This window comes from Vulpes lagopus, chromosome 5 (genome assembly GCF_018345385.1).
Source record: "Vulpes lagopus strain Blue_001 chromosome 5, ASM1834538v1, whole genome shotgun sequence".
NCBI lineage: Eukaryota > Metazoa > Chordata > Mammalia > Carnivora > Canidae > Vulpes > Vulpes lagopus.
This window is the reverse complement of record NC_054828.1, coordinates 82,839,404-82,853,206: the sequence shown is the minus strand read 5'-3', so window position 1 is coordinate 82,853,206 and position 13,803 is coordinate 82,839,404. Positions and strand designations below refer to the sequence as shown.

General features: G+C 53.5%; 1 protein-coding gene across 22 annotated transcripts in view; it reads right to left on the bottom strand.

The window, feature by feature from the left end:
- Positions 1–13,803, bottom strand: part of DYSF (dysferlin) — a 217,632-nt gene that overhangs the window by 81,296 nt on the left and 122,533 nt on the right. For all 22 annotated transcript variants that reach the window (XM_041755218.1, XM_041755223.1, XM_041755224.1 and 19 more), the window contains 2 exons: positions 7,063–7,156; positions 6,441–6,518 (listed from right to left, as the gene is read on the bottom strand). In XM_041755218.1, coding sequence (XP_041611152.1) covers positions 6,441–6,518; positions 7,063–7,156 — 172 coding nt within the window. The remainder of the gene's footprint in view (positions 1–6,440; positions 6,519–7,062; positions 7,157–13,803) is intronic.

Here is a 13,803-nt window from a genome sequence, read left to right as displayed (position 1 = left end):
GAGCAGGACAGGATCCTTGGCCATATGGAGACCAAGTGGCACACTACGGCCGTTGCTCAGGAGGTGATAGAGAGTAACCGTAGAAGAGGCAGGAAGGTTGGGGACGATTCCCATCAAGACATGAGGATATTAGGATCCAAGTTTTAAGGGTAGGGGAGATCTAAGTTAGGAGGCAGGAACTATGGGCACTCAATGGCTGAATAATGCTGGGTTTGGCTAACAGGAGGTAGCCACCAGCATGGAACCAGCCTTCAGGCACAAAAGCACAGTGCAGTCAATCCTGGAGGGCTTCCTGAAGGAAACCAGTTTTGAACCTGATTCTGGGAATAGAAGAGGGCAATGCAAGGCCCTTGACAGGGGAAGGGGCAGAGGAGACATGCCCACCCGTCTTGCCACCCCCACCTGGTGGAAGCCTCTCTGGCATGGGGCTCCCCCTTCCATGCACCGGCCCTGGTAGGGTTGGCCCCAAGCACTTCCCCTCCTGCCCCTGGCAGGGCCCAGCGGCGTCTGTGCATTTAATGAAACCGTCTGGCTGTGATACCATCAGCTCCAAGCTCGGCAGAGAACTTCTCCCTGGTTCCAGTAAGGGAAAGAGGGCGCGTTCCGATAAATAAAACCATATTAGAGAGCCGGCGAAAAAGCCCCTTTTGTTCCCACCCCCTGTGCTTCCCAACGCTTTATTTTTATAAGCGCGAGGGCCCCAGACCGACCGCGTTTACACAAAGATCACAATTGCACATTGTAGCGGCTGTGCACGCTGTATTGGTGTTGGCAGCACCCCCCACGCTGCCTAACCCCCCCACCCCAGCAGGCCGACTCCTTCTAGCAGCCCCAGCAACCCAAGCAATGAGCTCAGCGCTGGGGGAATGGGGAGGGGGTGGCTTTCAAACAAAAATCACCCAGACCCACACACGCACCCTGCCCGCCCATGGGAGGAAAAAACACACAACAAAGGCATTGTAAAGAGCAGGCCTGGAGGCCTGGGGCCTCAGACACTGGGCTACTGTGTGCTGGGGCCTGGCTTCTCCCCCCACAGGGCCCAGCCCCTCCACAAAAAAGAAACTAGGGAGAGCCAGGGGGTGTTGCTGAAGCAAGGTGGTCAGATGAGGGAAAGCCAGACAAACGCACAGACACATCCCTCTTCCAGGAAGGCCCAGAAGAGTGAAAAACAGATCCCAAGGAGAGGTGGAGGGCAAGGTAAGAGGCTGATTATTCTCTGTCCACTCCAGCCTAGCACTCTTCCCAGGCCCACTCCCACTGAAGGAGGTGGCACTGGCCCTCAGGTCTCACCCATCAAGCCACATGGAGCTGAAGCAGAAAGTGGCTGGACTGGAGGTCTTGGAGGACCATTAGCTGCCCTAGGCAGCTCCAGCTGTGAACACATATGATTCTACTGGATGCCATCATTTCAAGCAGCCCCAAGCAGGTGGTTCTTTTGCCAGACCTAGAGCCCTGCACCCGACCTCTGCTGCTCAGACCTTCCTAGAGCCTTCCTAAAACCTTTATGATACAGTAAGCCTTCCTCATAGGCCTTCCCACCTTCCCAGTTCAGACCACCGGGCTGGGAGATAAAGCAGGCAGCATCATTCCACTCATCGGAAGAGAGAGCTTTGAGCCACGAAGACTAAGTTACTAGCCTATAGCTCACAGGTGACCAGGGCTAGACCCCCCTGACTCCCAATCTAGTGCTCCTTCCACCATGCCATGCTCTTTGGAAAAGAACTTTTAAGAGAGAGGGAAATAGATCACTAGTAAGGCAGTGCATATGAAAACTATAACAATATTTTTCCTATTAAATTAAGAAAAATTGTTCAGAATTATAAAACCCAGTGTTGGCAATTATTGGACGAAATGGGTACTCTCCTTTATTGCTGGAAGCAATTCAGGAAAGTAACTGGGCAATATGCCCTAAAAAACATAAAACTGTTTATACCTTGCTTCCTATATTCCTGGGAATCATCCAAATTAACCAAAAGCTATACATGCAGAGATGCTCATTCCCACATTATTTGGATTCCATCATTCATTCACTATGTAATTACCGACTGACCAGCACGTAGTGGGTAAGCACAGTACCCGGGATATGGAAATGAAGGAGACTCAATCTAGGCTCTTAAGATCATGATTACTGGTTGAAAATGGTAACTACAGGGCAGTTTAATCCAAGGTGATATGCAATTTACTCAGGGAATGGATAAGGTGCTGTGGGCGGGGGTACCCCATGAAGCCTGGCAGCATCTAGTCAGTCTTCCCAAAGGAGGTCTCCTACCCTGAGTTTCAAGAATGAAGAGTAACCAAGACACACCAAGGAAAGGGGGGGCATTCTAGACAACTAGCACGGCATGCGCAAAGATGCCAAAGAGCACGGGCACTTGGGAACAGCAAGTAGTTGGTCCAGCCAGAGGGAGGAAGTGAGGGCCCAGGGCAGTGGGGATGAAAGAGTGAGAAGGAAGCTGGAAATATCACTAAGGTCCCAGATACAAGCGCAGCAATTTGGACTGAATCCTATAGATCAGTGTTTCCCAAAATGTGTTCTTCGTCAGTGTGAGTTCTCTGGGGAGCTAACGAGTGCTTAAACAAGTCAGACAAGCTCCTTCCCTGCAGCCATTGCAGAGCCCTCAATGCCACTGTGCATTGTAAATCTGGAAGTGTGCGGTGTTCCCCAGTCTCCCTTGCTCAGGAACCCTGTTTAAGTGGAGCATTTCACAAGCCTCCAATGCACTTTGGAAAACAGCTCCGTGAGCTCAGTGGGAGAATTCCCCTGGCCAGAGCCAAACTTAATAGAAAAGCTGTGCTTTGAGAAGGAGTGGGCTATGACTGGAGTCCAGACACAATGAGCCCCAAAACAGAACTCCCCAGCTCCACCCAAGATAGAGTCTGGATCTGGGTGAAAACTAAAGCACCGGTCCCCAAAGAGGTGACATCAGCTGCGGGGCAGCCATGGGCCATCAGACCTCACTGTGGCCTGCCCTGGAGTAACACCTTTCAGGACCACCCACCTGGCACATACCTTTCATCTCCCAGGAACCATAAGGCCAGCAAAGAGGGCACAGAACCTTCTGCTGTCTTAACAGATACCCCAGGCTGGTAAATTAATAACCTGGCATCTGGTCTACTTAACATCTCTCATGCCAAGGCAGGCCCCCTGAGCCCACTGATCTGTGAGAGGAGTTTCTGATTCCCCTAAGCAAAGGGCCGTCTTCTGCTATGTAGTGATCTCCCAACAGAGCTGCCAATGGGCTGTCCGTCTCAATGGGAGCTCTGGAAGCAGAGCTTATGGCTCCCTCAAACCACAGCTCTTGTGCCCAGCTGGAGGAGAGAGCAAAGCAGAATTCCCTGGGGAACAGTCGGGCACATCAGACAGGTTTCTTCCTGATTTCCTTTGATATATAGCAGGTTCCAATGAAGAACAGCTCAGCTGAAGCATTGCTGCCCACTAGATACAGCGTGGAGAACCTGTGATTTCTAAGTCCTCCAGCGTCATATCTTTTCCATTCAAACTGAATTCAGTGCATACTATGGATGCTCACCAAGCAGGGGCAATCCCAACCCAATATCAATGAGAAGTCATTTGAATCAAGCATCATTTTATGTTTCCTAATGCCTAGTTGCTACACAGGCCACACATCCTCACAACCACAAGCCACACACATCCTTCTAGTGTCTGGAGAATTGATGCTGGCTATACATTCAAACCACACCTGAGGTGGGATCCTCAGGCAACCTGGACAGAGCATCTCCACAAGCCTCCCTTTCCTGCCTGAGTTTAATATTATACAATAAGTGTTTCCTGGGCAGTTCCAGTATGTCCCTCCAAACCCTGGTCCAGAGCGGAGGAGGCAGACACAGCCCCAGCCTTTCGGCAGCCTCAAGGCCCACCCCTCAGGGGACAAGTGGAGAGCACAGCTTGGGGCCCCTGGAGCCCACTGCTGCTGGAAAGGCCCAGAGCACCACAGGTCAGAGTCAACCAAGCACTTCTGGAGGAGAGCCCTCTCCACCCCAGACACCCAGCAGGCAGGCTGGAGGAGGATACCAGCCACAGACACTGCACTAGACCCTCCCCCGGCCCCAGACATTCTGGATTCACACATGAGTTTCCTCCGAGAAATGCCAGCTGGTGGCCACGCACAGCCTCCAGCCGCCAGCCACCCCAGGGTCAGTGCCAGGGGAAAAATGGCTTTGGTTTAGGGTTTGGGAGTGAAAATAAACACTCTGGATTTTATAGGTTCACCCATGTTGGCTGCTGTTTTCCTTTCCAGCAGCTGGTCAATCAGGCCTTTCATTCAGAAGCCAGCGGCCTCTGAGGAAGCCCTGGGTAGTGCCCTCAAAGCTCAGGGGATGTTTATTTGGGGGAGGGGGTGGGGCTGGGATGGAAAGTGTGACATCTCCCACAGGCCAGCACCAGGCTGACCCTGCCTGTGGTCCCCAGGGGTGTGTGCTGCCTCCTGGCATGGGCTCCTTAGGAGGGGCTCCCTCCCTGCAGGGTCCTCAGCCAGTCCCAGACCAAGGAGGGCAAAGGCTGCCCACCCCCTCGCCACATGCCCACACAACCCCGCCACCTGCATCCCCACCTCTTGTGCCCGCCAAAGAAGAAGCAAGGCTATGAATGAATCCACCTCTTTTCTCTCCGCATGGCATACGTTCCGATTGTCACTGAGCAACCTGGCAGGTTCCCAGCAAGGGCCAGTTGCACACATCCACCCGGGGCCCACCAATCTCTACATATGGGTTTTGCATATGCTCTTCAGAAGGTGCTGTCAGACCCCCCAGGACCCCAAGCACAGAAGAGAAAGTGCTCTATTCACCATGTGCCTGGCTGCCAGGGGCTGGAAAACAGGCCACTGAGAGGAGAGAATGCAGGGAAACATAGCTGCTGGGGGTGAGGAATGAGAGTGGTCCCCCACGTGGGGGAGGAGCAGGGCTGGGAGCAGGAGAGGCAGGTGGCTCTGAGCTGCAGCACCATCCTAGGAACAGAAGAGACCCCTCTGACAGAAGAAGTCACTTCTACTCAAGTTAAGTGGCAAGCATTTGGAGGCTGGGATGCACTTGTCGGCTATTTGACCTCAAGTAATTTAGTTATGCTGTCTGCGTCTCTGTTTCTTCACCTGTAAAATGGGTACATGAAACACCTATGTCTGAGAGAGATGTAAGGGTCACATGCATTGATGCCAGGGAAATGCCTGGGTTCATAGTGAGCACTCGGTAAGTGTTAGTTCTTTAGATACTTAGTGCTGTGGGCTCAAGACAAAGCTCTTCCTGAAGCCACTCACAGTCAGGGTGGGAAAGAAAGAAGCAATCGGTCCACACAGTGGTCAGGGCTCTGAGAAAGGTGGGGGTGAGGCGCTTGCCAAGTGTTAAGGAAGGAACAGCCAGCTGGGCCCAGGGAAAAGTCAAAGCATCTGGGCTGGATCTTAAAGAATGAATAGAAGTTTGTTGGGTTAAAAATTGGGAGAGAATGCATTCGAGGCAGAAAGAGCACTGAGTATGAAGGCCAGGAACATGGGAGAGCTCCACAAACATTGATGAAAGTTGGTGAGGCCAGAGCTAGTGGTTAAAGGCGAACTAGGGGAAGGTGCCACCGGTGAGGTCCATGGGGGTCCGATCCACAAAGGAGCTGTCTGCTGGGCTGAGAGTTGGGGATTTCTCTCCCAGTGTCTACATGGGAAATCAGAGTAGTGACGTGACCAGATCCTTCTGAGGCAGTGTGGAAGGTGAAGGCGGCCCGGAGATGACCCTGTGTCCAGGTAAGAAGGGGTGAGGCCAGTCCTCAGAAATATCTCCGAGAGAGATTCAGAAGCCAGAATCAACAGGACTAGATGACTCATGGCTTCCAAACTGATAGGCAATAGACAAGTGCTGATGTGATGCCGGGACCACAGTGGGTGATGAGGAAAGGCCTGGATCAGGGGCAGGGGCACAGGGAGTTCAGTGTGGATGGGAACCAAGGAGCCAGTGAGGCATCCAGGGGAGCTACCTAAGATGTGGCTGGATCTAAGGGCTCCTGTGAACTAAAGGCCTAGAAGCTTCTCTAACATGAGTGGTCCCTGAAGCCAGGGAAGGTGAGGGGACCTCAGTGCCCAGAGGAGAAGACACAGGCAGACCATCAGGACCATCAGACTGGGAAGCTCCCGAATAGGAGCAGGTGGAGCAGCAGGAGGCTGCAGGGGACCCTGGATACTTCTCCTGGGGGCCAAGGCCAGAGGGACTTTCAGAAGGAGGTGATGGTCAACAAAGCCAAACCCTGCAGAGGAGTCGAGCAGGCCACCTGACAACCAGAAAGCACAGTGGACCCTGGCAACATCAGCCACCTCCACGCATCCAACAAGCGGCCACGCTCCCACCCACAGGAGAAACCCTGCGCCACGTTTCCTGTGGTCTAAAGACCTGTTGGCTCAGCTCCCAACTCTCAATCCCTGGTCCCCGACTCCCTTCCCACCTACCAGAAAAAGAGTCCTTGTCCATCGAGGGCAGGTCCCGAGCCTGGTACATGTAGCAGCGTAGGTGGTAGCGGTTCCCATCTGCACCAAGGAAGAAGGAGAGATACCAAGTGAGGGGCCAGGGGTGGCTAAGAGCTACAGCTGGGGCAAGGGTAGAGTCTACCCTAGGAAGGGCAATAGATGAAGGATCTGAGTGATAGAAATGACATATGTCACACTCTGTGGGAGTGAGCCGCTCACAGGATCAGAACAGACCACGGCTCAAAGGTAGACACCTGAGCGTCATGTCCTTGGGCCTGGTGAGAGCTGCGAGGAGAGGATGGAGGAGAAGGAGAACGAGAAGCCAAATAAATGATGGGGGCAGCCAGAATGCACAGGGCCCTGAATGCCTGATTCTGAGCACAGAGTTGATGCACATGCCACACGTAAAGGGATGTGTGCCTGTGCACACAAATGTGCGTGTGCACATGCCCACCCCACAAAAGACAATGTCCCACCACAAAGTACATAGACTCAATTCTCCCTAGCCCCCTGTATACACCTGACCACATAACCCCGTGAAAACAAGCATAAGGTTACACACCCATCCACATCACCCCCAAAGACACCACCAAGCATCACTTACAATCAAAGATGCAGGAAATCGTGGGTCTGTTCACTCCAAAGCTCAAGGTGGACACGGACATGGAATCTTCACTCCTGTCATCTACCACACCACCCTGGAGAAACAGAGCTGGTCATGGCAGATTCAGGTCCCAGAGCCTGGGGGTGCCAGGAGACCAGTACAAGGGAGTCAGATGCCCAGGGCAGGAAACCTCTAGACAACACTCTTCAGCTGCTGAGACTGGGCCATTAGTCCCTAATTTTACTAACCAGGGTAGCACATCCTCCTACATCATCCCCAGACTCCACTGTCAAGTTCACAGGGAAATTGTTCTCCCTTTCTAGTGGAGGCCAGACAAGCCAGAATGGAATTTTGAGTGATTATGGCCCAGGAGGTCAGAGTCTGATAGAAGGAAGGACTCTAGGGAAGAGAATCCAATGGGGATTTTCCCACCAGGATGAGTTAAGAAAAGCCAAATCTAGAGGGCCCAGTCTACCATCTCTGTCTACCCCTGCATATCTGGACATTGGGTCCCAGCTCTGGGAGTAGTTGCACTGCTCCCACTGAGCTGTGGGTGAAGGAGGGTGCAGACTGTGGCCAGGACAAGGACAGGAACAAGAGGCAGGGCAGGTCTGCACTCAGGTTCGGAAGCCAGTCTGTCAGTGTACTGCACATAAAACTAGCCTGTCGATCCCCCTGGCTTTGTCTTCATTGGCACTGGGTTTAACCACTGGGCCGTACACCAGCTTCCTTGGACTAGATGCCTACCCCTCAGGTGTATCCCACACCACCTCTGCCACACTGCAGCCTCTCACTGGCATCCTGCATGGTTTGGGGGCGGTGCTCAGGGACCCAGCAGGGACCAAGGCCCCCACAACCCACAAGAATAGGAAATATGCTGGTCACCACATAGCCCAGCCTCCAGACTTGGCTTTCTTGGCAAGCTCACCAACATCCTATGGCCCAGAGCCCAGCAGAGGGACTCCGGAGAGCTGGAGACTGTTCCCTCTGCATTTTGAGAGATTTCTCCAGGTCCCTCACCCATCTCCACCACTCCCCACCCCCCCACTGTCACCTACTCCACTCTCTTGCCCAGTTCCTCTTCCCAACACACAAGCACACAAACCCTTGTGTGTGAATGAAAACTCTGGCATCACCGCCAATGGCCTGTTCATCTGGACTGGCCCAACCAGAGTGGCCACCTGCCAGGACCTTCCACCCTGCCCACCCTCCTCTCCAAGTCACGCCCACTCTTAGGGCCCAGTCCCAGATCCCTTGTTGCCTCCTTGAAGCCTCCCTGGTTGCCTCCCTTCTCACTTCGGATCTGCCCACACCCAGAACCAGAACCAGCATTGCTACCCATAGCCCAAACCCTTTGCTGGCACTCAATACCTGAAGGGTCCTGATCAGACCTCAGGTTACTTGCCCCGTTTTCCCATTCAACACCAGGGCTTCCCTCCCCCAAACGCAACCCTCAGCTGTAGGCAGTTCAAGCTGGCCAAGACTCACACCTGCTCCATCACAAGCTCTTGCTGTTCCCTAGCTGGAAGTGTCACTGACCATCCCAATCTACCCCCCATCCCCATCTTCAGGGCATCCTAAGACCCAGGAGACCCATAACTCCTTTGCCCTCTCCCAGTACCTACAGGGACCTCCGTATGTGCTGATAGCTGCCAGTGCACATTTCCACTCACCCCATGCCTCCTCCAGATAGCCTTCCCCAGCTGCCTCCCATGGGCACCACTTCCACCAAAACACCTCTGTCTGGGGTTCGGGCAGCAATTTCTGGGTCTCTGTCCAAGGGCAGTCCACCTTCCTGTGATCAGAAAAGGTGTCCCCTTCCCTGGGATTTCTATGAAGGCAGGTGCCAGGTGTCTTGGACCTAGCTCAGTGCTTGGCCCAGAGTAATAATGTCCATCAGAGGGAGGAATGCTCCCACACGGCAGGGGCTTTTCCACCTGTCCTAAGACACCCAGGGAAAGCCTGCCCTGGTCATTCTGGGTCAACAAAGAAATGCATCCTAAAGCTGGCCAGGTCTTCCTCTGCTCCATTCCTGCAAAAGGGCTCATAAAACACCCACGCAGGAAAGACAGGTTCATCTGCTCTTCCAGGGGACTCACTAAGGTCCAGCTTCAACCAGATTGTCTCTGGATCCCACCACAGGACACTCCCCTTCAGTGGCCCCCTTACTTTGATCACAACTCCAACACAAGCTCTAGAACCAGATTGCTGGGACTCCAGTTCAAGTCCTGACATTTATTGGCTGTGTGACTTTGGGCAGCTTGCTTAACCTCTCTGAACAAGTAAGTCTCTGTAAACTTGGAATAATTCTACAGTATCTATCTCAGAGAGTTGCTGTGGTTGTTAAGGAGAAACATTACATGTTGTTCTTTGCACACCTCCCAGCACATAATAAATGCTCAGTAAATGTTTGCTGTTAATGATCTTATATGAGAAATAAGGCAGAGGTGGGGCAGGAGCAGAGTAGGTCATAAACTATAAAACTCGCAATTATTCTCAGGGGCGGTATCCATATACCTCATACTTGTTCAAAATTATTCCAGAAGCTGGAAAAGTGGACATTTCAGGAGCCACAGCCCTGGGCAGAAATCAAAAGCAATCAATCAAGCAATCAGTCTCTCAACACACACATGCACACACACACGCGCGCACAAAGTAGGATAACAGGGAGGGATGTCATACTATAGTATGACAGGGAAAGACCCAAAGGCCCAAAGGCCATCACTCCTGAACTCCTGTCTCTTGAAGAGGTGTGGACCCAAGGCATCCTGGGCGTCCCCCCACCCCTGAGAAGGCATTTGGCCTGGCCATGCTACCCTGGCATCCCGCCAGAGCATGCACCAAGGCCAACAGCTGACAGCTCCCAGTTTCAGGATTTGCAAGGCCGCACATAGGGCTGGACCTAGGGGGCCCAGCAGGCCACCCCAGGCGTCAGGTGCATGACACCAAGGAAAGCAGAGCAGAACACTGGAAGCAGTGCAGTGGCCAGCGCCCCCTACCCCTGAGTGCAACAACCTGTAACACCTGCATCACAGTGCGCTTCAGTGGGAGGGAGTTCAGCTGGAGGCAGGGTGGAAGGCCTAGGACCCTGTGGCCCCTCTGCCTCAGCCTGGCAACACACTTGTGCCCCCCATGAGTCGGGTGCTAAGGTGAGTGAAGGGAGGGAGGCTGCCTCTGGCTCCCAGGGGACCCGTAACTCCTTTGCCCCCTCCCAGTACCTACAGGGACCTCCGTATGTGCTGATAGCTGCCAGTGCACATTTCCACTCACCCCATGCCTCCTCCAGATAGCCTTCCCCAGCTGCCTCCCATGGGCACCACTTCCACCAAAACACCTCTGTCTGGGGTTCGGGCAGCAATTTCTGGGTCTCTGTCCAAAGGCAGTCCACCTTCCTGTGATCAGAAAAGGTGTCCCCTTCCCTGGGATTTCTATGAAGGCAGGTGCCAGGTGTCTCGGACCTAGCTCAGTGCTTGGCCAAGAGTAATAATGTCCATCAGAGGGAGGAATGCCCCCACATGGCAGGGGCTTTTCCACCTGTCCTGCCTCCAGAGTGGGGGGGCCATGGGGCTCTCTGCCACCCCCCCCCAGCCCCCAGTCTGCCCCTCGAGGACAAACCTGCCTCCTCCCTTCCTTCTTCCCCCAGCTCAAAAGGACACATGGGGATTGCTGAGAAGAAGCCAGGAGAACCAGCAGCCAGGCTAGGAGACCATGCACTAAAGTTCAGTCCCTCCCGGCGAAGCCCCAGCCCAGCAGGCCCCCTGCTTCCCACCCTGGGCAGGATTCCACCCACACCGCTGGCCAATGTCTTTCCATCCTCTGGTCCACGGACCTTCACAGGGCAGCCCGGGCTCTGCATGCATCCTCTTCAGACCCTGCGAGCAAAGGGGAGGCCAGCCCTCCCTCCCACCCTAGCCACGGCCTCTGAACTGAGCCCCCAGAAGTCTGGATGCCCCCACACACCCCCAGCCTGATGACCTTCAGGCTCAACCCCCCTTTCTTGCTCCTGAGCCTTTTGCACATGGGTCTGTCTGCTGCTTTCTTTCCCTTCTTTCTCCTTAGGTGTCCAGCCTCGTCCTCAAAGGTCACCCTGCAAGGACAAGTAAGCTCGCCTCCCATGTGCTTCCACCATGCCCTGAACTTCCTCTTAGGGCATCTAGCACCCCCTGTCCCCGCTCACCCATCTGTGCCCTCCCACTGAGAGCTCTGTGAGGTCTCTGTCACCAGCCCAGGTCCCCTCACATACAGCAGGTGTTCGGTACACACCTGGAGGGCAGGTGAACAAGAGAAGGAGGTCACCTCAGGAGAGAGCAACAGTGTAAGCTATGGGGTGGGATTGGGGGGAAGCTGGTGACAAAAGCCAGCCTGTCACACACGTTGGGCAATCAGTCTATACAGTAACAGATATTCCCATGTCATGCTTCCTTCACTAGGAGGTACATTTTGGTTTTCATGTGTACAAAAGTGGGGCTCACACCCCAGAATTTCTCTCAAAGCAAATGATGAAGCCTCATGAAAACCTGATTTGGACTTGGTGATGGGCACTGAGGAGGGCACTTGATGGGATAAGCACTGGTTATTATACTATATGTTGGCAAATCGAACTTCAATAAAAACAAATGTAAAAAAAAATTGTTTTAGCATGAGACTGGAGAGTTGAAAGACTCAAACTGACTCCACCAGCAAATCTTCATTGGATGAATGCTAAGTGCCTGATGTAAAAAAAAAAAAAAAAAAAAAAAAAAAAACAATGTAAAAAAAAAAACAAACAAATCCCCCCCAAAAAAGAAAGAAGGAAACCTGATTTGAGAGCTTCTAGGAGGCACCTTCTTCCTGCTAGTCCTTTCCTGTCTTGTGCATTGTTGGATGTTTAGCAGTATCCCTGGTCTCTACCTGCTAGATCCCCATAGCTCCCTGACCACCCAAAATATCTTCAGATATTGTCAAATGTCCCCTGAGGGATGGGATGGGGGATAGAAATTGCCCCCAGTGGAGACCTACTGCTGAAAATTGAATGTGGTGAGGCACCCACAGCCCTTGGCAGGTTCCTGACACATAAGCAGCACTCAGTAAAGGGTGCTGGTGGAGTCAGTTTGAGTCTTTCAACTCTCCAGTCTCATGCTAAAACAATATATTCCCCCTCTTTAATCTCTTTTTTCTTTAAATTTGGAATCCATCACCTTTTCTCTGCCTCAGGACCTTTGCACAGGTTGTTTTCTCCACCTCGAGTGCCCTCTCAGGTAATCTACCTTGAGCTCTTCCCTCACCTCAGTCACCAGAGTTCTAGATACCACTGTGGCCACCATGCCTTCAGTGGCAGTCCCTCCTCAGCATCTCCTAGGTCTCCTGCATCCATCACCTGATGTGTCTGGACAAGGCACATACGCTCCTCTAACCCCTTTACTCAGCCCAGCATCAGGCACTTAGCATTCATCCAATGAAGATTTGTCACATAAAATGAATCACCAGCATTCCTTGCTCCAAACCATGTGGGCAGCATTCAGGCCTTGGGTCTCAGGAGAAGAGTCAGGAAAATGTACATCAGACAGCACCTTCCTTCCCGCAGGGGGCTCAGAGCGGGATGCCACTGCAGAAAGAGCAAGCGAGGGATCCCTGGGTGGCGCAGCGGTTTGGCGCCTGCCTTTGGCCCAGGGCGCGATCCTGGAGACCCGGGATCGAATCCCACGTCGGGCTCCCGGTGCATGGAGCCTGCTTCTCCCTCCGCCTGTGTCTCTGCCTCTCTCTCTCTCTCTCCCTGTGACTATCATAAATAAATAAAAATGAAAAAAAAAAATTTAAAAAAAAAAAAGAAAGAGCAAGCGATATGGACCCACCCCCCAGTGGGGCCATCTTGAGGGTGAAACAGAAGTGGCCCCCTTGGAAGGTTGGCCCCTTGGAAGGTTGCATCCATGGAGTGGCCCCTTGGAAGGTTGCATTCAGGAAAGCTTCCTAGAGGAGGGGAAAGAGAAGAGTGTGGGCACAAGGGGAGCAGCAGCGTGCTAGATGCCTATCCCCCAGAGCTTAGGGGAAGATTCAGCTGAAGGGGAAAAGCTGGGGCAGGGAAAACTATGAGAGGAAGGCAGCCTGCTTCTGCTCTCGCTCGGAGCCCTGGGCAGAGAGTCAGGCTGCAGTGGGAGCTGATGCTTTGCTTTGTGTCCACCCACCCTTCACCCCCGCCCCACACACCACTCTCTCTTCCCCAGCCCCACCAGGCCCCGGGCATTGGGTTTCCCACAGCCACATTCCTGCCTCCATAGCTCATGCCGATGCGACTCCCAGACTGTGGTCTGTGGCCACACACTCCATCTTGGGGCTAGCTGTGTAAGGGATCCTGCTGCTCGCCCAGGGGACTGGGAAGCATCCAACCCACCACTGCCCGGCTGGCAGCCCTGGCTCCCGGGAAGAGCCTGATCTCAAGAGTGCAGGAACTCTCTCCCTCCCAGATTGGGCAGGGCTGCCCTGGGGGTCCCCAGAGCCAGTGGCCAAACCCACCTTATCTGCTAAGGACTCCTGCCCCAGGACCTTGATGCAGCCACCACACCAGGAGGAGATGAGCAATTCTGGGAAAACAAGCAGCCTACGAAGAGGACCCCTCGTCCCGCCTAAATTGGATCCAAGACGGAGCACCAGATCTCTAGCACGTGTAAAATTCCTCCTATTGCACTGGTTGTTGGTCATACACACACACACATACACACACACACACACACACACACACACACACACACACCCTCTCCCTTTAGC